The sequence below is a fragment of the Alternaria novae-zelandiae genome (genome assembly GCF_023758075.1).
Source record: "Alternaria novae-zelandiae strain BMP 2774 chromosome Unknown scaffold_2, whole genome shotgun sequence".
Taxonomy (NCBI): domain Eukaryota; kingdom Fungi; phylum Ascomycota; class Dothideomycetes; order Pleosporales; family Pleosporaceae; genus Alternaria; species Alternaria novae-zelandiae.
Window position 1 is genome coordinate 2311309 of NW_026056962.1, and position 22362 is coordinate 2333670.

The 22362-nt window shown below is 53.2% G+C and overlaps 8 protein-coding genes across 8 annotated transcripts; 6 read left to right on the forward strand and 2 right to left on the reverse strand.

Annotated features, from left to right (window-relative positions):
- Positions 1-135: 135 nt before the first annotated feature.
- J4E88_001804 (uncharacterized protein) lies at positions 136-2687 on the reverse strand (the record flags this gene model as incomplete). The annotated part of the gene is made up of 4 exons (XM_049395472.1): positions 136-795; positions 1109-1446; positions 1617-2156; positions 2210-2687. The coding sequence occupies 4 exons, from the start codon at positions 2685-2687 to the stop codon at positions 136-138; spliced, it is 2016 nt and encodes a 671-aa protein (XP_049259336.1).
- A 1180-nt stretch (positions 2688-3867) lies between these two features.
- Positions 3868-5080, forward strand: J4E88_001805 (uncharacterized protein; the record flags this gene model as incomplete). Its single annotated transcript, XM_049395473.1, has 3 exons — positions 3868-3904; positions 3954-4200; positions 4249-5080. 3 exons carry the CDS (start codon positions 3868-3870, stop codon positions 5078-5080), a joined length of 1116 nt encoding a protein of 371 aa, XP_049259337.1.
- A 1271-nt stretch (positions 5081-6351) lies between these two features.
- J4E88_001806 (uncharacterized protein) lies at positions 6352-6705 on the forward strand (the record flags this gene model as incomplete). Its single annotated transcript, XM_049395474.1, has 2 exons — positions 6352-6499; positions 6551-6705. 2 exons carry the CDS (start codon positions 6352-6354, stop codon positions 6703-6705), a joined length of 303 nt encoding a protein of 100 aa, XP_049259338.1.
- Positions 6706-7387: 682 nt separating this feature from the next.
- J4E88_001807 (uncharacterized protein) lies at positions 7388-9458 on the forward strand (the record flags this gene model as incomplete). Its single annotated transcript, XM_049395475.1, has 2 exons — positions 7388-7424; positions 7543-9458. The coding sequence occupies 2 exons, from the start codon at positions 7388-7390 to the stop codon at positions 9456-9458; spliced, it is 1953 nt and encodes a 650-aa protein (XP_049259339.1).
- Positions 9459-9878: 420 nt separating this feature from the next.
- J4E88_001808 (uncharacterized protein) lies at positions 9879-11048 on the reverse strand (the record flags this gene model as incomplete). The annotated part of the gene is made up of 5 exons (XM_049395476.1): positions 9879-9912; positions 9964-10553; positions 10614-10770; positions 10820-10955; positions 11030-11048. 5 exons carry the CDS (start codon positions 11046-11048, stop codon positions 9879-9881), a joined length of 936 nt encoding a protein of 311 aa, XP_049259340.1.
- A 350-nt stretch (positions 11049-11398) lies between these two features.
- On the forward strand, positions 11399-14392 carry J4E88_001809 (uncharacterized protein; the record flags this gene model as incomplete). Its single annotated transcript, XM_049395477.1, has 1 exon — positions 11399-14392. One exon carries the CDS (start codon positions 11399-11401, stop codon positions 14390-14392), a length of 2994 nt encoding a protein of 997 aa, XP_049259341.1.
- Positions 14393-16877: 2485 nt separating this feature from the next.
- On the forward strand, positions 16878-19249 carry J4E88_001810 (uncharacterized protein; the record flags this gene model as incomplete). Its single annotated transcript, XM_049395478.1, has 2 exons — positions 16878-18096; positions 18150-19249. 2 exons carry the CDS (start codon positions 16878-16880, stop codon positions 19247-19249), a joined length of 2319 nt encoding a protein of 772 aa, XP_049259342.1.
- Positions 19250-20189: 940 nt separating this feature from the next.
- Positions 20190-21673, forward strand: J4E88_001811 (uncharacterized protein; the record flags this gene model as incomplete). Its single annotated transcript, XM_049395479.1, has 2 exons — positions 20190-20246; positions 20339-21673. The coding sequence occupies 2 exons, from the start codon at positions 20190-20192 to the stop codon at positions 21671-21673; spliced, it is 1392 nt and encodes a 463-aa protein (XP_049259343.1).
- Positions 21674-22362: the final 689 nt, after the last annotated feature.

Genomic DNA, 22362 nt, shown 5'->3' on the forward strand with positions numbered 1-22362 from the left:
ATTCCCAGCCGCAATCGTCGCAGTCACTGAGCCCAAACGCCGTACCCCTCAAAACAAATGCCGCAGTCCCCAATCCAATGTCGTAATATGCTCATCAACCGCTCGACTCGGAGCCCACCACCGCACCCTGACTCATCACACTCCATCCTGCCCAGTGGACTCCGCGAACCCACTCGTCTTCGCCTTCCTCTTGCGCTTGAGACTTTTGCGGTCTCGAGGTTTTCCATTGGACGAAAAAGCTTCCTTCGCTAATTCTTTGGCGTACGCACCTTCTGTGATTTTCCTGTTTGGCTCCAAAAGTGCGGCAACTCTGACTTGTTCGCAGTGCTCGGCTTGTATTTGACTGAGTGGCTTTGGCAGCTTTTGTGCCGGTTGAAGTGGGAGCGTCGCGAGTAAAGCGTCGACACGGGCGGACCTGCTGATTGGCGGTCTGATGATGTTGTCTGACGGTGCTGCAGTTCCGTCGGTGTAATGCCTCATAAGCTTGTTATTGTAGGCAGCGTTGATCTCTTTTAGCTGAGGCGGAGGCCTTTGAAGATTGGGCACCCAGCGTTTTGCAGCGGCTTTTTGGATCTTGAGCTTGCGCTCTTCCTCTTTGGAGATGTCGAGCTGAGGGATTTCGAGCTTCAGACCCATTGTAGACTTGTCTGGTGATGATGGTGTAGGGAAAAGCTGAACACCCTGCAGTCTACGTTGACATTGTGCCACCCACTTTGCACGCTTTTGACTTGATGTAGTCTGCAGACCTGTTCGGGTTTCCCTTTGTGTAAGGTGGTTGTCTCGCTTGGTGAGGCGCTGCGGGAGAGTGAGTGATGTAGGAAACCTCGAGCCTAGACACTGTGAGTAGGATACTAGGAGTCTTGTACCAATATTTTAGCATTGTGAGGCATTTATATGATATGAGCGTGGGGTGACTAGCGTTTCGAGTCATCGAGGTGAAGTTTGTAAGCATATTTAGGTACAATGAAAGTCTACATTGTTACCACTCGTGACCTACGTCCTCGTCATGCTGCAGACTCCCACACAGCAATCGTAGGACATGCTTCCCGTATGCCTATAGATATATCCTTCACTATCACTCCTCCTCACTCTCATCCTCGTCACTCACCTTCTCGCAGCCACAAGGCCACAAGTGGGCAACGGCATAGCCAGGGTACTTCTTCGTGAACTCATCGTACCAAATTTGCCATGTGTCCCATGTATTCTTAGTCTCAAGATCCAGTGTTACCCCCTGGTTCGGCTTTGGATAGTGTGGAAACTGCTCGTAAATCGCGCTGCGGAAGTTCTTGAACTCTGACCACTTGAGATAGTCGTCCGGTTCAAATTGATGGCCCACGCCCGTGCGCCGGTCGTTGTCGGCTTGGAAGTCACCTTTACGTCCGTGCTCTCCTTCTTTCAGGTATGGAACGGAAGGAGATTGGTGGTGCTTGGTAGCGCGATGTGGTACTAGGCAGCGTGTTAGCGAGATGTGCTGTATGGAGCAAGCGGAGTAAACAGCCGAGGAAATGGTATGTTTCGACCACCCCACGGGGTATTCAGATGACTGTAAAGAAGTGCGCGGCCAATGGAACAAACCGCATCGTATCAGGAGTATCCAAAGAAAAGCTGTCACTTACTTGTGGTCTCATGGAAGTACGTCTCGCCCTTGCGATAACCTTGGCCAGATGTCGCTGTGAGCACGCGATCCTCATTACGTCCGCGAATGATTATCGAAGAGCGGTCGGGATCTAAAGGATCCATACCAGTGGCCTGCATGAAAGCATCTTGGCGGGATCCTTTGGCGTTATATACCGAGGTTTGTTTTTCCGTTTGCGAAAGCGTTGGTATGCTGTAGTCGACCAGGGTGCCTGTGAACTCATCCTCAGCCGAATGTCCAGTATTTGTAGCAGCCGTGTTTGTTAGTGCGTCACGCTTCTGAAGCTTCGCGTGTGGCCGGCCGTCCGGTGGCTCATCAGGTGCGCTCCTCTTCCGGTGACTAGATTGACGGGAGGTACCACTGCCTTTGATTGTAATTGGCGAGTCATGTTTTTTGTTGGCGGGTATAGAGGGTTCATTGGCCTGTATCGGTGTTCTCACACTGGAAGATGTCGGGGTGGTGGGGGCTGGGAAGGAAACGGCGTCATCAGCATCATCGGCTTCTTCTTTGTCATCTGCGACTTAGACTGTCAGTATATCTGCGCGCATTCAATACGATGGGAAAGAAACCTACTAGATAATGTCGACTTCGGATTGCGTCCAAGAGCAAGTGTCTCCTTCTCTTCGATCCAGTTCGCGAGCCTTGATTTCGCTAGTCCCTCGTCCTTCAGCTCTTGCCTCTTCTCCGCGCCTGCATACTGCTCTACAATGTCAAGTAAGTCGTCCACGCTGTACTTGAGCAGACCCTTGGATAAGCGAGCATACGGCCTCTTTTTGTTGCCTAAGCCGTCTTTGTTGTACAGTGGAATCTTCAAGCCGTTCGCCTCATAGAACCTAGCCCCGGAAGCCCGCGTTGGGGTGGAAGGTGTAGCTGGGGTCGCACTTTTGGACCTTGCCCTCGCATTCGGTACAGTGGTACTCTTCTGCTTTGAAGTACTGCTCACGTGGCGTTCAGGAGCCTTTTTCTTACCCTTTCCTTTGCCTTTCCTCGGCGTAGCCAAAGTCATGGCGCGCGCGACTTCGTTGTCGTCGATAATGTTCGTTCGGTCCATGTTGTCGCTGAGTTAGACGGTATCTGCAGTCGTGCGAGAGTTGGAAGGAGATAGAATGAGAAATCGAGCAGTGTGAGATTGGTTGAGGGGCGGAAATCTGCGTTTGTCTCGAACTACATTCACAATGAGGTGAAGGCCGTGAATACACCGCAAAAAAGCCTGAGCTCCGCACATTACATACCTTCACTTTCGAACCGACCAAATACCGGACGCTCATAGTACCCCTGAAAAACCAATGAGTGGGTGTTCATATAAGAAAGCGTGCAGTAACCTAATTGGCCGGACACAGAGCAGTTACCTTATGTGGGCCATCCGAGTACAAAGCGATTGATAGACGCGACCAAACGGTGATCCTGAAAGCTGGCGAAACTACAAAGAAATCGCGTTGACACAGTGTGACAATTGAAAATACCTAAAGTCAAAGTACACACTTCCAAAGTGTGTATCGATATTCTGAAGCTCGGGTAGCTTGCATGCTGTCGCATGTCGAATGTCAGCCTTGGCTTGAGTGTATCGCAACCATGGTTCTCAGTAGCTTGCGTGATAATCTGCTCTTTTTCTCGTGCTGTCTGCCATGTCCTTCAGGGCACATTACGTCGAGGTATTGACCGAACATGGGATGAGCACCATGTATCCACGCTCTTTTTTCACTGACACTACCTAGGCATGTTTGTTCTGCCCTACCTGCTGAGTCCAAGTATTGCAGATGCTCCGCGGCGGGCGTAGTAATCCAAGATTCCAAGGAGAAGAAGTAAGGAATAATACAGTGATCGAAATATGGAGCAGTGGCATAAGTTAGTGTACAGACTCTGCTGATTTGGCCACAGCGTCTGATGCGTCATCGCAGTACCGTGTTTGTCGGTGGAGGCTGATCGTTCTCCCGTGGACATACCGCCGATGTAGTGTAGATGGCCAGCATCGCCCGTATTCATAACCATAGACCAGGGCATGTTGCGATGGAAAGTCATAATCTGGAGTTGGGACGTCTCGCATCGCAGAGTCGAAGTTGGCAAAGAGTTGCGGTCGGCGTGCCACGTGAAACGAGGCGGAACCGACCGCCGATCTAAAGGAGCCGAGGCATACCCGCCTCCAGCTTTCGGATCGTCATTTCGCGACTCTCCAGTTCCATCACCAACTTCGACCTGCGCGTGCTACTGGCATTGCGTATCGTGCAGTCAACATGGTCCGCGAGGATATAATACAGTCGGCGGTGTCTTGTAGGTTGACGCACGACACGTTCTACGCGACGACACTAACAGCCGCCAGTCCTCCAGGACCCGTCCGTTGCCAGCGCGCCCCTTGAGAAGCGCATCGCCTTTCTCCAATCCAAGAACCTCACACAAGAAGAAGTCGATGTCTCGCTCGCGCGTGCAGCCGAAGACCCCAGTTATGCTTCATCGCCTCCACCCCAGACATCCGCAGTAGCCAGCAATGCGTACAGACCACCACCGGCAGCCCCGTATGGGAGCTATCCGCCCCAACAATACTGGCAACCGCCTCCGCCGCCCCCGGAGTAAGCATAGATATTACCTACGTCCGGTTCCGATGCTGACAGATACAGACCGCCGAAACGCGACTGGCGCGACTACTTCATCATGGCGACCGTCATGGGCGGTGTAGGATACGGCCTCTACTTCACAGCAAAGCGATACGTCCTACCCCTGATACAACCACCCACGCAGCCTCAGCTGGAGCAAGACAAGGCTTCAGTCGACGAATCCTTCAAGCGCGCGTTCGATCTCCTCGAGCAACTCAACACCGACACAACCGCTCTCAAGGCATCGGAAGAGGCACGGACAACAAGACTGGATGACGCGCTTGGTGAGGTGGAGAGTGTCCTGACCAGCCTCAAGGAGTCGTCGAAGAGACAGGGAGACGACAACAGACGTATCGAGGATGACGTCCGCGGCTTGAGGGACCTGATACCGAAGGCATTGGATTCACAGAAGGAGTCCACCGACAAAAGGCTGCAGGAGCTGTCAACTGAGCTAAAGAGTCTGAAGACGTTGATTGGCAACAGGATGAGCTCTCCGGCACCACCACGCCCACAGAGCACCTCGGGCTACTATGGACAAGCGCAGTCGCAGTCGCAGACATCCAACACAAACGGCACACCCGCTGCTTCGGCATCGACACCCCAGCCGTCCTCTACCCCTGCGTCCAGTGAGCAGACCAACGGCACGAGCGCTACCGAGACCCAGACAAATGGTAGCGCAACGCCCGCGCCCACTCCCAGCCCTGCCACCGAGAAGCCTCTCCCTGCGTACGGTAGGCCGTCGCCGGGACGCGCTGCTATCCCAGCATGGCAAATGGCTGCCGCGAAGAAGACCGAAGAGGCGAAGAAGGACACGAGCGAGAGCGGAACTGCGGTCGATGCCGGCGCCAGTGCGTAGAATGATCGTCGCTGTATTATCTGAGAAACCTTGTGCATCTTTGGCGTAGTTATTCTGCTATGTATTATTTGGATAGGGACAAACTCATGGTTACGCTTTGAAAATCATAATCTCTGTGGACTGCAATGCAACGGCCTGTTTGCGACGATGGATTATCCTGAAATAGGCTAGGGTTCTACGTATATTCACCCTTGACCTACCCAGAGTACGACTGCGCATGCACGCGATATCAGCGCCCCAGTTATCGCTAAAAGAGAATGCATGTGCATATCAAATGCGATGATGTGGTTGCTCAACTGCTCGTTTCCCTACCCCTAACGCAAGCTAAGTCGCTTCCGGGCCAACGTGATGTCGTGACGTCGCGATGTCGCGTTTCGCGTCAATGCTCCCACCTAACGTCCACCAGCCATCTCAAAACAAACTTCCAGCCTCCAGCGTCATTGACATCGCACAGAATCCGATATCTCATGCACGATCGATCTCGCCAATCTGTAGCTCAGACAAGAGGCTCCACACTCCCCTGACGCTACGCTTGTGTTGACGTCGACTGTCACCCTCTTTCGGCTGCAGGTGCGATGCTAGCTCTGGGTCCATGGGCTATCGTGCTGTCCCTTGCATGACGGGTGTCCAGTCCCCGTAGCTTTGTGGAGGCATGACGCAGTCTAGGGTATGCTCTGACAGACAATATTGACGTCTGCGTGGCTTTGCATAGCATCAATCGCATTGTAGAAACACTGGCGCACTGTCAGTCATGTAGAAAGAGAAGGAATTGCGAAGGGCTGCATTGCATTCGGTGCATTGGCCTGCAGCACCACCACCGCAGTATGACGCGGCGACTCTCACGTCTGCTAGTCATTGCATCGCATACCTCCGACAAGCGCAATCAGCTCCCGCCTCTAGGAAGGGACCCGCTTCCCGGATCGCCATATGTCTATCCCCTTTCCAGTGCACATCAATCCCATGCTGGTATGGCGCTTTGTGGAGGTCAGTATGGTATTCTGGACTATGTGGTCATAACTGTGATCGCGGTATGGGATCTAGATCGCGGCCCTGCCTCCCTATTGTTTCGAACACCATGTTGCATCAGAGGCTTGAGAGGACATGGTGGACAGCATGACGTAGCATCTCTGTTCACATCGTCTACATAAGGAGGTAATCCCATCTTCTTTGTTCTACATCAACACATCATCACATCACAATCAACTACTCTCGTCTTCAACACTTCCACCACTACATCCACTACCCAAGCCAACAATATCAACACCATCATCATGAGCTCCAGCGAGATCCCCAACGGTAACGCCATGGACAACGACTACAAGTCCCGTACCGGCCAAAACGAGATCCCCGTTCAGAACGACGAGGCGCCTGTTGAGGCGACCGAGTACACCAACGGTGGTGACTCTGACGCACAGTTGGGTATGTATTTCAACCGGCATTAGCGATTTGGATAACTCTAACAACAATCAGAGCGCGACGAGAAGGACGCCATCGACAAGAGCAACATCCTCGATGAGCGCACACGTGGTGCTACCAAGAAGTCTGGCACTTACACCGAGCCTGGTGATGAGGAGGGTCTTGGTGCCGCTGCTGATGGCTCTGATGGTACCTCTGCTACTCGATAGAGTGTGATGCCCTATATAGAAAAGAGCAGGAAGTTAATAGCGTGCCTTCATCAATTTGATATCCCATTTATTTGAACCATCTTCTCATTTCCATGCTTGTGTAGTCCATGTCTATTATCCTCCTTTCCGGACGCTGTTCAATGGCTATCATTAGCAACTCATATCTGCACGGAATGTTGAATATCATACGTATATCTCCCATCACAGGCGTAATTTGACGAGCTATGCAAAATATCATTTCACCATACTGCTCATTGTGTAGTCAACCTTTCCCCATTTTTCGCGCTTGCCTATTCTGGATACCTGACCAGCACCGTGTTGACCCTTGCAAGCGACTTCTTTACAATCGTTATATCTCGAAGTGCCTTCTCCTGCTATACCCGACTAACCCATTCGAAATGTTCGCTTTCACTTTCACCACCTCACACGCAGGGTCTTCCCGCATGGTCTTAGCTCAGCTGCCGTTTGCTGTGGGGTCATACGTGGATCGAAAGTCACTTGCGATCACCACCAAACTGCCTGATGGTCATAAAGGAATAACCTTGTGACATAGCCGCGCTACTTCCGTGCCTTGGTGCTGTCGCTTTCTCAATCTGCATCTGCGATTGTCGCGACGCTGTTGTGACATCACGTAACAAACCACCGCTAACGCACAAGATTACCCGTTTGAGCAGGCGCAACGATGGCGGGAAGAGGAAATGCAAAGACTATCGCGAATGGTAAGTTCCTAAGTTCCGTCGAGCGAGTATGATGTAGCGATCGCCACTTCCTGAAGTAGCCACCAAGCTTGGTCGAACCCGCTTACAGCACAAGATCTCTATACTGATCGTATCCCAGAGCGCGCAGCCCGAATTAAAGCTACCAAACAGCGCGTCTTCATCTCCGGTCTAAAGGGCGACCACACACTCGAAACAGGCGTCGCGTACCACTACCGAGGCCACTTCATCTACGCCTATCCCGTCGGTAACCCGATCGAGCCAGTGCCCTTCTCGACCAAAAAGGGCATCAACATCGTAGGGGTCGTCACAGATCAAGCACCGCTCTACGATTCAAAGAAACCGGATCTCGTCCTTGAAAGCACTGTTGCTGCTTTGCAGAGGTCTTGTGTTCACGAGTGGGAATGGCAGAAGGAGCAGGAGGAGATCAAGAAGCAAGAGACGAAGAAGGCGCTGGAAGAGGAGAAAGCTGGGGAGAAGAAGAAGGAAAGCAAGGTCGAGACTGAGACTGTAAAAGGTAGCGCAAAGGACATTGATGCTGCTGTAACCCCCAAGGCAAGCGCGGTAGATCCGTTACCCAGTCAGGCTCCTTCACGTGTCCCATCCTTCACGACACTGCTAGTACCCTCGCAAGTATCTTCAAACCTCGGCTCACGATCCACTTCTCGCTCTCGGCCAACACCACCTCACCGTACCTCATCCTCCTCAACCAACGTCCCACGCATCGGCACGGTCGAAGCTCCTCCCACCACCAGCGACTGTCCACAAAGCTTCTTCCCAGCAACAAGCTACACACCGCACGACCGCGGCCACTACCTCGCCTACTCCGCCCCCGGCTCCCGCAACGCCTCGGTAGACAACACACCCTTCGTCTCACGCCCCGTATCGCCAACCCACCAGCACGGTCTCAGCATCCGCAACGGCCAAAACCATACCTCTCTCCGACCCATAGCGAGCACCTCGCGTCTGAACCAACTTCTAGCCCAAGAAGGAATCCGGCGATCATTGAGCCCCCTCGCAGATGTTGCCGAAGCTGGAACTGGAACTGCGCCTCACCACGCTCCACAATGGCAAGAAGAAGATATGGTAGCCAACCTCTCCGTCTCCCAGGGCTGGATGGATCCCTCCGACATTTCCGCTTTCGTAGAAACTGTTTCTCGTCGGCCTACTCCTTCGCCATCTCGACTCTCGTCACGCTCGCACACACCGAATAGGTTTCGCAGCTGTAGTCCACGAGGTACCTCACCTGATGAGGGTGGTGGAAGTGGTTTGTATCTCCATGGCCTGGGTCATCCGGATGTGATTCGCGAGTCCAGGGCTCAGACTAGGGAGAATAGTCCGTTCCGTGCACCAGACTATCGGTCGAAAGAGAGTGCGGTGTATTTGAGGGGTTTGGCGCAGAGGGATTATGAGACGGGTGATACGGGGTATGAGTTGAATGCTCCTGCTAGACAGGAGGGTGGTAAACATCCTGCGAGCAGTCTTCAGTCATCGAGGGCGCAGACTCCTGTCGGTCTGAGGGGAGGCTCAGGCCATGCGCCGTCGCAGCAGCGCGATACCAACCCCGCATTCACCTTCCCACCGGCCCGTGCACCAGATACATCTTCTTTCCCCGCGTTCATGGACCCTGTTCCATCTCCCAGCTACATCGTCCAGGCCGATAAGAAACCGCTAAACACCGGTCGTCCGCGCGCCGCTTCAAAAGCTCTAAACGAAGCTTACAACGCCGCGAACCCATCTTCAACACCTCGACCTGTCTTCTCGTTTCCCTCGCCTGACGAGCAGACGGAGGGCAACGACACCGGTGTCAATGCCGATCGTGGTGCTGATACCGAGAACACAGTCTTCACCGCCCGTTGTCCAATCCACTCCGAGTCCTGCAACGGTCAGGACGTAGTGCACACATACATAACGGAGCGTGCACGAAACGGCGCTGGGTTCAAGGACTTGTTCCCGACGATCGAGTGTGAGGATGGGAGGGTGATGGTGGATTGGGCGAGGATGAAGGATGAGGAGATGGAGAAGCTGAGGGCGTGATCGAAGTTGACTCCGGAGTTGAGTCGATTCATGACGGGTATGTTGAAGCGGCGAGGGGAACGGAATGATGTGGTAATGGAATGGAACACATGTGGAAGGGAAAACACATTGTACGATACATATACAGATACACAAGCGAGATGAAAACTGGATAAGTAGCAGGTCATGTACGGACCTCGATTCAGTATAGAAATACAGCAAAGAAACAGACACCGACAACGTGAGGAAAGAATGAACAACCGTTGTGATACCGACCCAATGAAACGGCCTGCTGAAACTTTTCCTTCTTCATAAACACGACGCTCTCCTGGGTATCTCTACTGTTTCAACAATACACTCCCCCGTGACACCCCGCTAACGCCTCGATACGGACTGACTAGATTGTTCGGTAACGCGTGCTGCTTTTCGTGTGAGGCGAGTTTACTCGTCGGCTGCGACAGCCTTCTTGCGGCCCCTATGTACCATTAGTCAAGAATCTGTTGTTGTCCCGTTGGATCAAACGTACCTCTTCTGGGGAACCTTTTTAGGCGCGGGAGCTTCCTCCTCGACGTCACTGCCGGCCTCAGGCTCGACCTTGGCCGCTGCGGCCTTCCTGCCTCGGGCCTTCTTGGGAGCCGGGGCATCCTCAGCCATATCCTCGTCTTCGTCTACTGGCTCTTGCTTGGGCGCAGCCTTCTTGCCGCGGGCCTTCTTGGGGGCAGGGGCCTCGTCCTCGCTGTCGTTGTACTTGGGGGCGTTCTTGGTCCTGCCGCTGGCACGAGCCTTCTTGGCCGGAGGAGCTGCCTCTTCCTCGTCGCCGTCTTCTTCCTCAGCGACCGCTTTCTTGGCTGGCCGACCACGCTTCTTCGGGGCGGGAGCTGGGGCATCCTCCTCCTCTTCATCCTTGACCTTCTTGGCTTTGGGACCGCGCTTCTTCGGGGCTGGCGCAGGCGCGTCCTCATCGTCTTCGTCTTTGACGGCGTTCTTCTTGCCCTTGGCTGCGGGCTTCTTCTTAGGTTTCTCGTCCGCGTCATCGCCGTCCTCGTCGTCGGCCTTCTTGGCTTTCTTCGCTCGAGGCTTCTTAGCGCCTGGTCGGTTATATTCAACATCCTCAGGCTGATGATGTCAGTAAAGCTGAGTCTGGATATTTTGTTGAAATGGTGTGAAGATACTTACATGCGTGCAGTCGGCATCTGGGATATGGCCGTTCTCCAGCGCAAACTTGACCGACTCCTGGAACTCTGCAGGCAACTCGTCGTAGCCGTCGACCATGTCAGTGTCGCCTCCGGACACCTCGATCAGGTTCTCAATCTGCTTGGGGGTAACGCATCCCCTGGACACATCAGTAAATTTGCTGGAAGACAGATCATGGCAGACCCTACCAATGGCGGTATTGCCAGCTGACATGCTCATGGATGGTGACCTGAACCGCAAAGCGGAACTGGCCCTTTGTGATCTTTGAGCCAGCTTCTTTGCATTCCTTGACTTGACAGCCAGCGCGGTTGTTAGGGGAGACCTCTAATGTATGGTTAATCTAGTCCGGAGTTGCGTAAAACAGTAGATATTTCATGAGATAGGTATTCAGTACTTACCGACGCGATAGACACCCATAGTCGCGGTATGTCAATGTGCTGTGTGGTTGGTAGAGGTTGAGCTGCAATAATTTGCGAACACGCGCGGAAGTAGTCGCTTATGTATGCGAACGTCTTAGGCTGCGACGGTCAATGTGTCCAGTCTTGGTTCAACTGCTGGAAATGTCGCGAAATGTTTGCGCGGGTCGACGCGTGAGGTCACTGGGGGCGCTAGTGGCAGGCAGCCTGGAGCTCGGGCGCTGATCCCTGTCCGTCACTTTAGCGTGTCTCGGATCTGGAGAGTGCAGTTCGTCATGATCCCAGTCGGAAAAAGTCAAGACATGCCGCTGGCACGAGCATTCACCCTCACCCCTCGCCCGCCACCCCTCAATGAGCGCTGCGCATACATGCTTTCGCAGCGCCCTCTCACAGGCTTTCCGTCCGAACCCTCGTGGCATCGCTGCTCCCTGTTCTGTCGCCGCCTTCCTCGTTCCCGCCCTCGGTAGACGCTCCAAGCGCACCTTCACATCTGGGAAACGCCGCCCCGCAGACGCTCAGTCACAAACCCAGCTTTCGACGCAAGATGGAGAAGATGTGATTGTCCCAGTATATCCGCCCAAGCCCAAGGAACGCATCCACTCATGCATACCCTACCCACCTCGAGAGGTCCGTCATGATGTCAACACATGGCTCGCTGCCATTGAGCCATTCCTTCCGAAATACTTGCGGCAAGAGACCGATGAGAACCCAGAAAAGCCGATAACGTCACTCGACCTCGCCCTGTTCATCAACAAGGCGCAGGATGCCTCTGTGGACATTCTGAGCCACCTTGGTTTGGAGGCGGGGAAATGGCCAACGGTCATCTGGATGGTCAGGAAGCTCACGGAGGACGGGAAAGGTTCGAACGATCTCACTGAACATCTCGAGCAGTATGCAAACGCTGTGTTGCAAGGAGAAGAGCACCGGCCTCTGAAAGAGCTGACTGAAGGTCCTATGCGACTCCAACGAACCTTTCCGAATCGCAAGCTGCAGCGTACCCTAGACGCTGTAACATCCGCTCCAGAGTCGATCCGATATCCGCATGTTCCTATTAAGCGAGCCCTTGGACAGCTGTGGAGGAGCCTGGGGCACATGATATTGTCAGCTGCGGAGCAAGACCGTGGCGGGCAGGAGACTGTCATGCCGCGTGTCTTGGAGATGATTGCATACCTGCACCATCTTGGGTTCATGCCTGATTCAGTGTACACATATCGAAATCCTCTGGACAAGCATGCGCTTCAACAACCTCCGACCCTTCACATGCTTTCGACTAAGATCTTGACAGCCCTGTCTGACGCCACCTGGAATGCTCACGAAGCTTCCGTAAAGACCGCCAAGGATCGCGCGAATGCCCACTACTTCCTCGGTCATGAGATACCTGGGTCCCGTTACAAGGTTCAGGTCACAGAGGTAGCTCCGGAGCTATGGCTAGAGCTCTGTTTGTGGTCATGTTTACACGGAGGTTGGACACTTGATGGTGCTTACATCCTGGAGAAAATGGCAGCCAAACAAGGGGACCACAGCTGGGCGCTTATCAGCTGGAGGGAGATCATGGAAGCAGAGCAACAGAAAACACCAGCACCATCAAGTCCGTGGAACTTGGTTCCGATGAGCGGAAATTCTTTGCCACGTGCAGAAGACCGCGCCCGAACCCGAAGAACTATAAGCAGCGAAGTCGTTACGGCTTTTGTCGATGGGCTTGTCAACCATATGCGACTGGGAGTTGGAGCTCGTGGTGCTACACCAGAGAGCCTAGTTGCTTCTATCAAGACCTTGAAGGACTTCTTAGACAGGAACAACCTAAGTCTCGGTTCATCAGCTTGGGATTCCATCATGGTCCGGCTTATCGAGTCGGGCGGCTTCGTACCAGAGAAGCGACCAGAGTTACTCTTGCGCATCTTTGAGCTGGCTCCAGGGTTTGGCGCTGAGGTAGGCGCTGCAAACGCGTCTGCTTCGTCAAGTACCGAAGTACCCTACTTTTTTGAGCCAACCACTATTCCACTCAGCATGTTGCATCGGGCCATGCGTGCTTTCATCAACAACGGTGACATCCAGGGAGCATTGACGACATTGTCTATGCTTCAACAACATACCGATGACAACAAACAAAAGTCTGTACAGGAATTTTTCGAAGTCCTTCGAAAAAGTCCGCAGCTACGACAAGACGAGCCGTTTACAAGCCATCTTCCACCGGTTGAGTTCCCAGCTTTCGAGAACAAGATTCCTATACCTCTCCTCGCGCGGTTGCTGGATCTGGTTACCGAGTCGAAGATGTACGACGTGGGCCGTTGGCTGCTGTTTTCCGATGATCTGGACGGTCCTATCATCGGTCGCGAGTTGCACAGTCATCGCAGCATGTCCGCATCCGTTGTTCGCTTTGGCACAATGGCTGGGGAGAACGAACTCGTCTTGGACGTGATCAAAAGCGCTGGAACTTGGAACGAGAAGCACCAGCAGCAGCGTATGCCGGCTGAAATCTTGATAGCCTTGCTGTGTTCTCAGATCAAGCTTCAGAACTGGGATACCATCAGAGGCATGCAAAAGTATGTGGAAGAGGCATCTACGTTCAGGCCGCGACCTATCATCATCTCAAGCTTTGCTGCAGAGCTTCTTCGAACCTCAAATGGTCCCCACGAAGCAAAGACACGTGCTCAGGACTGCTTCACTGGACTGCTCTTTGCATGGGAACAGATGATACTCAGCAACATCCGCGAGGAACTGTACTGCACACTGTCCATCCTATCAACTGTAGATGGTGAGTGGAAGGATTACTGCGCCCGGTTCCTTTCATTCTCATCCCGTCAAGCGGTCAATCTTTCCACAGATGACTTCAACCGCGTACTAAGCGGTGTGCTTGACGGATACAGCAGTGCCAAGGGCAAAGAGATCGTCGAGATATGGTGTCACCAGTCACGCAAGAATTTTGAGCCCTACAGAGCCCCTGGTGGATTACCCACAATGCCACAGTATCGCGTCACCAAGAGTAAAGAATACGAAGATCGACCAGAAGACATTGAGATTGTCCAGGATGGTGGCGCCACGCTCATCCTACAGGGGCGAATCCACCCTAACCGACAGACGATCTGGGCCATCATTCGGAAGGTCCAAAACGAGGTGGAGCTCGAGGAAAGACGTGGCAAGGGGTTATCAGAGGCCACGCGTGCAGAACTGCACGATACGCTCAAGTGGGCTGCGCAGATGCTCTACAATCTGGGCTTTGATCACGAAGATATCATTCGTGGTCTAGGCAATCTCGCACCGCTTGCCAAGCTTGAGGCTCCTGCCTCGCCTAGAGATATCTTCAACGTCGAAGGCGCCGAGCCGACACTGGGAGAGAACACGTGAGCTGCTTACTGCGCATTGACCAATCGCAACTGCACCGTAACCGGCTCACTTGTCCTTCCAGGGACAGAGAGCAGCTAAATGTTTGAAGTCCGCTATTTCGGCCACTTGCATATAGCCTACCGGACTCCTGTACATACATACATTTGCGTAATGCTACCTCGAAGAAGAATGGGCCCGAAGATGATGACATCTAAAAGTATGGGGACCCCTTGTCGATTTACCCCGTTGAAGAAAGTGAAGATATGTTGCGCGTGATCCAGATTTTCCGACCACAAACCCTGAGTGTGTTCGTCGCTTCTAGGCTCCACCGGTACTCCACCCTGTACCAAGCAAAGCCATGTCAACGGCGGCTCGGCCAGACCGACCTTTGGGCATCTGCTGGTTTGACCGACAACGTTGCAGTCAACAACCCAACAAAAGTAAATGTTGTCTTTTGATAACGGGCCTCTCTGCACCTACGAAAATTGCTAGATGGTGTGCAGCTGCAATAGCTAGCGTCTGGGGTATACTTGGGTGGTTAGACCAATGAAAAACCTGCTTTACATGTATGTACTCCGTATGTAGGTGTCCGCGGGCCAATGAGGAGCGCCCGACAGCCAATAGAAGTATATGCACATATGACATGTTGAAGATCGTGCAGTAAGCTCGAGAAAGAAAGTCTAGGGTGGGTGGGGGAGGCAGCCGGCAGGAGGTGTGGAGGCGGTGGAAGTCTCTTCTCTACATGTCTTCTGTGTTCGGGCGTAAGCTCACAGTAGAACTTGGGCGTACCCAAGAAAGTACATGAAGTTTGGCATCTTATGTAATGGTCGTAATCATTGTCGGCCGCAACAACACGGCGCAGTTTTGACACCTTCAAAGTTTGGATATACGTGGATGCCTGCCAACAAAATGCTTACTCTTCAGGTACATGTGCGGACGCCCAATAGCCAATGAAGAGCATATGCACATGTGACTTGTCGAAGATCTGGGTATTGAATCCTAGCTCCGGGCTCGAAGAAACTCGACCCAACCGGAACGCAGTGGATCGGCCCACCAATGCACCCCGAGCAAGGTAAAGCTCAGCCTCACAAAAAAAAAGTTGACGCAAAAGTTAACGCAAGGTGTCCAAAACAAACAAACGGTTCAGCGGAGAAGGCTCCATAGTCATTGCACGGAAGAGGAAGATCAGAGCAAGCCCTGGAGGCAATTAATTCACTTGTGCGATAGACAGACGAGTGTCTCAGGGACAGACACCTGCATTGTGACAAGCAGGAGCGGCCCGCAAGTTGCTGTACCTTTACTGTTTGAGGCGCCGGCTACGTTTGCACCTCTTCACCGCTTCTTTGCCAGCGGGCGCCAACGTCAATACCAGCCCAGTGCGTATCGATATGGGTGCATCTGGAGGGGCACAATGCCGGGCGACGTCAAGCGTACTCCAGTTTTGGCAGATCACGATCGCATCGCGAGGTCGGGGTCGCGTAGGCGCAAATTTCGAGTTGATGGGTTTGCTAGGGCGGATATTAAAGATGACGATGTAAGGAGAAGACGGGCAGCGGTAATCTACTCTCTGCGTCGTGCTGTTCGTCGCAGCATGTGCAAACCCGGGGCCTGCGTCTTACAGCCAACCAATAGGCTGAAGCCGTTACCGTGTATTAGCCCCGTGTTGCCTCATCGCTGCACGCACTGCGCACGTCCAAGTTAGTTTCAGTGGGGTTAGTTCGGCGAGAAACCAAAATTTCCTGGTGAGGGGCACGCGACAGGCGTTGGAGGACTGCGCTGGAGAGGCAATTGAAGAAGAAATTACGAGATACGTTGCGCTGGGTGTATAGAGCACCAGGTCTTTGGCTGACTTGCATGTCGCATCGTGGCCGTTCATTGGTGCTGGATATGGAGTCATCGCTGCGCGCAAGGAACTAGACGCTCGGACTGCGATTCTACGCTAGTGCCGAACTAAAACTTATCAACATATTCTCTCACTCGCCCGCATTCTCTCTCCACACCAGCCCAAAGACGTTCAAGTCACACAGAAACATACCAGAAACACACAATAACCACATTCATACCCCTACCATCGTCGAGACAATGCCGCAGGCACTCGCTGAGCTCTAAACTCCTGGTGCAGCCCGCCCATGGGCTGCATCAGCCCGACAGCTCACGGAATTTCAACCTCTACGACGATACCAATACTACGACTGCGTGCAGTATCCCCTGCGCAATCTCGTCTCAACCAATTGGCAATCGTCTGGCCTGCGCCGCAAAACACCATCATTGTCATTACTACTTGCTCAACGCTTGAAGGTCGACGAAACACCAAGGGCTCAGCATAGTTCGCCAGTCCTTCCCCTCAGTACACCAAAGATCCAGCCGACGAACGCTATCACCCCTCACGATTCCATATTCCGACCGGCCACTCACTCCGACACCACCCCGACTTGTAACCATCCCCCGCGACCCTTCACCACGCCTCCATCACTACAAAGACGAACCCTCAAAGACATAACCGACCATGGCTCACCATACGCACGCTCGGTCGCCTACTCTCGGTGGAATTAACAACCAAGACCGCAAACTCGTACACGAGACCACTACAAACACCCACGGCAGTGACCAGCGCTCTGCCTCGCCAGACACAGTCGTAGGCAGCACACCCCGTACTCAAGGACGCGGCGGTGACCAGTCGGCTACCGAAGGTGCCGCGGAAGAAGACGACGAAGAGGACAGTAGCACTGCCAAAGACATCGAGCTCGACGACGAGACGGATGCGGATGTACCGGCCATGCCCTACAGCTATCGTAGGGGAGGCAAGGGCAAGGGAAAGCGCCCTTCTATCCGCGTCGAGCCTGCAGATGACGACGAGTCCCACGCCGAAGACGATGAGAACGAGACAGTGCTCATGCCCAACAAGCACCCGGTAAACCAGCTACTAATGAGTAACAAGAAGCGCACCTTTAGCAATCTCTCAAGCACCTCAGTGCTGTTTGGTGACGATTCCACAGACCAAGAGTCGTTTCCCCGTCGCAAGCTGGCTAGGAAACTAAGCGCCGCCTCTAGCATACCGCTGTTAACCTACAAAGAGGACGACGAACCCCAAGTAAGCTATGAAAACGCTATTGAGAGCGACGATGAAGACTACAGCGGCGTCAATCTCGTTCCCGACGATGACGAATCCGACATGGAGATGATGGAGCAACAAGAAGAGAGCTACATCCTCCAAGAAGAGCAACAAGCTACTACCCTTCTCAATGAGTATCGTGATGCTCGACGACTTAGTCTTGAGAGTTGTTTGAGCGACAACATCTTCGATGTCACTGTCCCATTAGACGATACGTTCATGGCAAGTCTTCCCGACTATGGGTTCACCCCCTTCTTCGAGCCAGACGCTCTCCCTGCATCCCCTGTTCCTATGGCCAAGAGGAAGTTTTCAGACGGCTCAGCCAAGCGCGTCCGCTTTGACGATGACGTTCAAGTATCAGATAGTTCCAGTTCGGAATCTTCAGAGCTCGACAGCAGTGTCTTCCCTGATCTCTTCATGGATCAAGATAAGATCCCTCCCAGTTTGCATCAACTTCTTGAGATGGACTACGATGATGACAACGGAGACATGGCTTCTCCGCAGTCCGACGCCTCGTTCTGGGACTTTGAGCAGGGCGAGTCGCGCATCACTCAAGTCGATAACTCGGAAGAATCCGATGGCGAGTCATCTGGCGAATCCAGTGGCTATGAGTGTATGGTAGTGCCCTTTAATTGCTTTTACTCAATGACTAACTTTTCTCATCAGCTGACATTGGTGACACCACTGACGAAGAAGACTTTGGTACCGACATACTACCACGCACGCCTAAGCACTCTGTTCTACAGCGACCGGCGTCAGCACCGGGCTCACGCGCTGCAACACCCAAGCCGTTTCAACGAAGCTCTCGTCCGATTGGCCGCCAAATTCCGCCAACTCGCGGCGTCTTCATCCACGACGAGTCTGACCAAGCCATTGCTGTCACTAACAGGTCGACCAAGGCTGTTGCATTCTACCGTCCACGCACGGTACTGATTCCGTGGATTCCTATGACCGATTACCAGAGTAGTACGAGCGGCACTGTCAACAACAGTCCTCGGAACTCCATTGCTCAACTCAACGCCTCCGACAGCGAGAACAGCAATGAAGTCTTCAACAACAATCTCAACACCGATATCATGCTTACTGGCATATTTGGGTCTGCTTCGGGCAACGACTTTGCTTTTGGAAACGAAAGCATTGGTCCCCCGGAGGCATTCTATCCCTTCGTAAGCATTTCTTCCAACGGTAACATGGGCCTCGTTGACGAAGATGAGGAGGGTTCTTCGAGTGATGAATACGATGAGGACCTCAACCTCGCCGACTTTTTGGAGATTGACACCGACGATACCGATGGAGATGAGTTCGACGATGAGTTCGACTTTACTGATGTGCCGGCTACGCCGGCAAGCTCTAGCATGCCACATCCTGGCTCCACCCCAGCGGCACCTTCCTCTGTCACGCCCAACGCACGCGCACGGGCTACATCAGACCTTATGCTTCAGCACTTTGACCGTGGCGTCGTTACCGCTTTCCGCAGCAACCAGAACCGTTATCGCGATGTTGCTTCTCTGCCATCGGATCCTGCGGCGCGCGCCTCCGTTTCCCGCCCAGTTCGATCTGGCAAGTCCGCTGAGGCCCTGATAACTCCTCTACGAAAGCGCACTCGGTCAAACAGAGTAGCCAAATCGCCTTTGAAGAACGGCACGACTATGAACCGCAGCTCACCCCTCTCTGGTGTCACCAAGGCTACATCGCGGTTACAAAAGTCGGTCATGGGCTCTCCCACCAAACCCCATGGGCCTCCTAAGATGGGTAAATTCTCTTGAGTGTGTCACCACTCCACAACCCGACGTGCGGAAGATCGGAAGATCGGAAGATGGAACGACGAGTATCTGGATGGAAGCATAGTAGTCTTCCACGTGGATGTACCGACGACTTTACGATACCCACGACCTTTTGTCTTCTGGCTGTTTCAGCGGCTATGTTGTTATTACGCACGTTACATGCACTTGCATATTTCTCAAAAGTCCTTGGATCTTTGTTAGACGGTCCCGGATAAAAGTTGAGCGAGGTGCCTGGCCTTAGAGCGGAACTTTCCATGCGGCAACGCGACGGCATCGTCCGGCTAGTGCAGCCCTATTTGCGTCTTCACGAATTTCCTTTGTTTGGTCGGAGCGTTTTGGTTAAGTACATTGTGTTTCTACGTTGATCTTCGCTGTTCGTCTTGTTGCTTTCTTCAAATGAGCTAAAGGTTTTCTGGGATGATACCACGTGTTTGCGAGTACGATCTGTATGGGTTCTGCTTCCTCTGGCGTTTGGGTTCACGGTTTGGCAGACTGTTGACCTAATGGCGTTGAGGTAGATAGATGGCTCACAGTCACATCGCATTCGGGTCTCTTTTGTACTTTGATTTGAATCGGACGGATGTATCGTGTAGGATTATCGGCATGGCGAGGGTAGTTTCTTGCTTAATTGAAATATGTTCATCAACTTCATCGTGAGCAAGCATGTGATCTGCAACAGTATTTGATGTGCATCTAGATCTTCAAGCGACTCCCGGCTTCGTTACAGGTTCATCCTTCTGTTCCTGCATATGATGGCGCAATCATGGCGGGATGTCAGGATGCTGGCTGGGATGCTTAGCGTGGTGCGTCGTCTGTGCGCACCCTACGTCACACCCCGGCCCAGCTCCTGCTGCATGTGAAGATCGACGCGCTCGACATGCCAACACCAAGCCATGTAGCCAGCCGTCCCCACGAGACTGCGATGGAGAAACTCAAGGATGACTTTCGCGAGGATAGGTCACTTCTTCAAATCGCAACAGTAAGACACCCACCCCACGATGCGCGCCATCGCGTTCTGCCGCAGCGAGTCCTGCACACCTGTATCCCACACGCATGCTCACCAGTACGTAGGACGCCATCCTTCTCCCCCTCCGTATAGCGACGTCGCCCGCCCTACTGCGAACCTATCTCCGCACGGCCCTCCTCTTCATCACCTCAACCATCCTCTTCGCCTTCGCGGTCGTCGCATACTCGTCCTTCTACTACAACTACATACCCGTACGCGGCATCTCCGTACCCGTATACCTGCAATTCGACCACGGTCCGATAATACCCTACGCGAACGCGCAGCCAAATAGCGTACCGACTGGCAAGCCCGCTAAATGGCCGTATGGCCTCGCCAACATACCCGGCCTGGTGGACCGCCAGAAGTACGATGTCGTCGTCGAGATGGAAGTTCCGCGTAGCGATACAAATCTGAAAGCGGGGAACTGGATGGTGGGATTGGAGTTCCGAGGTCCGACAACAATTGGCCAGGGTGTCAAGCATCTACTCGGATGGGATGAGGAATGGAGTGTCGAAGACCACAGTCAAGGCGGTACACCTGGTGCCACGGCGGAGAAGGTCGTTACAGAAGGTGCTACAAGCGAGACACCTACTGTACTAGCCAGAAGTCGGAGACCAGTTCTCTTGACGTATCGAAGCCGAATACTCGAGATTATCTACAGGCTCATGCGCCTGCCATTGTATCTTATCGGCTGGCACACAGAGTCGGAACATATCGAGATCAGCATGATGGAATCTGTCATGTTCGAACCGGGATACCGCAACGTACCGTCTTCGCTCCGCTTGGAAATACGATCGAAACTCCCCCTCGAAGTCTACCGCGCCAGCGTACGCATCAGCGCCAGATTAGAAGGGTTCCGCTGGTTGATGTACCGATACTGGCTCACCAGCGCCATAGTCGGCATTCTCACCTTCTGGGGCATGGAAATGGCTGTCTTGCTCTTCACATGGGGTGTCTTTACCCTGCTATTCAGCAGTCCCAGCCCCCCATCCCAGGACGATGCGCACCAAGGTCAAATCAAGAAAGAAGAAGGCGAACCCTTCCCCAAACTCGAACACGGAGACAACACAGAACCAGGCACGCCGTACAGCGACACTAGTCGTACTTTCCCCACTCTACCCTCTCAACAACCGCTCTCCTATAGCTCGCCCAGTCTGAAAGAAGAAGAAGGTGGAGAGCCTAGGCTGGAAGATATTCCTACGAGAGAGGAACAAGAAGCAGATGATGAAGAGGACGATGATTTTATTTTGGAGGAGCCGGTGCCGAGGGGTGTGGAGAGGGAGGGTGTGTTTACGGATTCGGGGATTGGGACGAGCTTGGAGAGTAGTGTTGAGAGGGGGTTGGCGAGGCGGAGGAGTGGGAGAAGGAGTGGTGGTGGGAAGGATAAGGATGGGGGTTAGTTGCCGGTGGGGGGTAATGGTATTGGTAACGGGAGTGGGAGGGGGGTTAGGAGGGTACGGAGGTGTGGGGCTTGTGAGGCAAAGGGTGTGAAGAAGGTGCGTTAAGGGAGTGTGCGTGCTGCGGTAGGGTTGTGTTGTAGGTGATATATCCATTCCTCTGTATTCATGCTATCTCTGTCTCCTGTGTATCCCCACTGTTACCCATCATCCTGCATCAATACCCTTGATCCTCCTCATGGCAAACACAGCCTCTCTTAAGCATCCTTATATACCGGTACAACTCCCTCAGGACACATTGGCATCTATAGTCACAACTAGTTAGTCTCCACTCCCTCATCGCAGAAAGAAACTCCCCTTTCAGAACCACAACAAGACGAAAGCAAAGAAGAAGAAAAAACAAAACTTACATATTGGTTATTATTACACCACCTCGCACACAGATTAGGCATTTCAGCTCCCCCCTCCTCTGGAAAGTTTCTCCATAGCGGGTCGCAGATGTTGTCGCATTGGAACAGGGAGCAGTAGGGTGTTGGCATGGAAAGTCTGGGTGGGGGGAGTACTCGAGCTACGTCTTTGCGTTGATTTGGGATGGTGTGGTTTTGATGGGGACCAGGGAGGATGGGAATGTGACTGGTAGGTGGGGGCGTGGTGCCGATAGCGCAGAGGGGAAGCTTTTGGGTGTGTGTTAG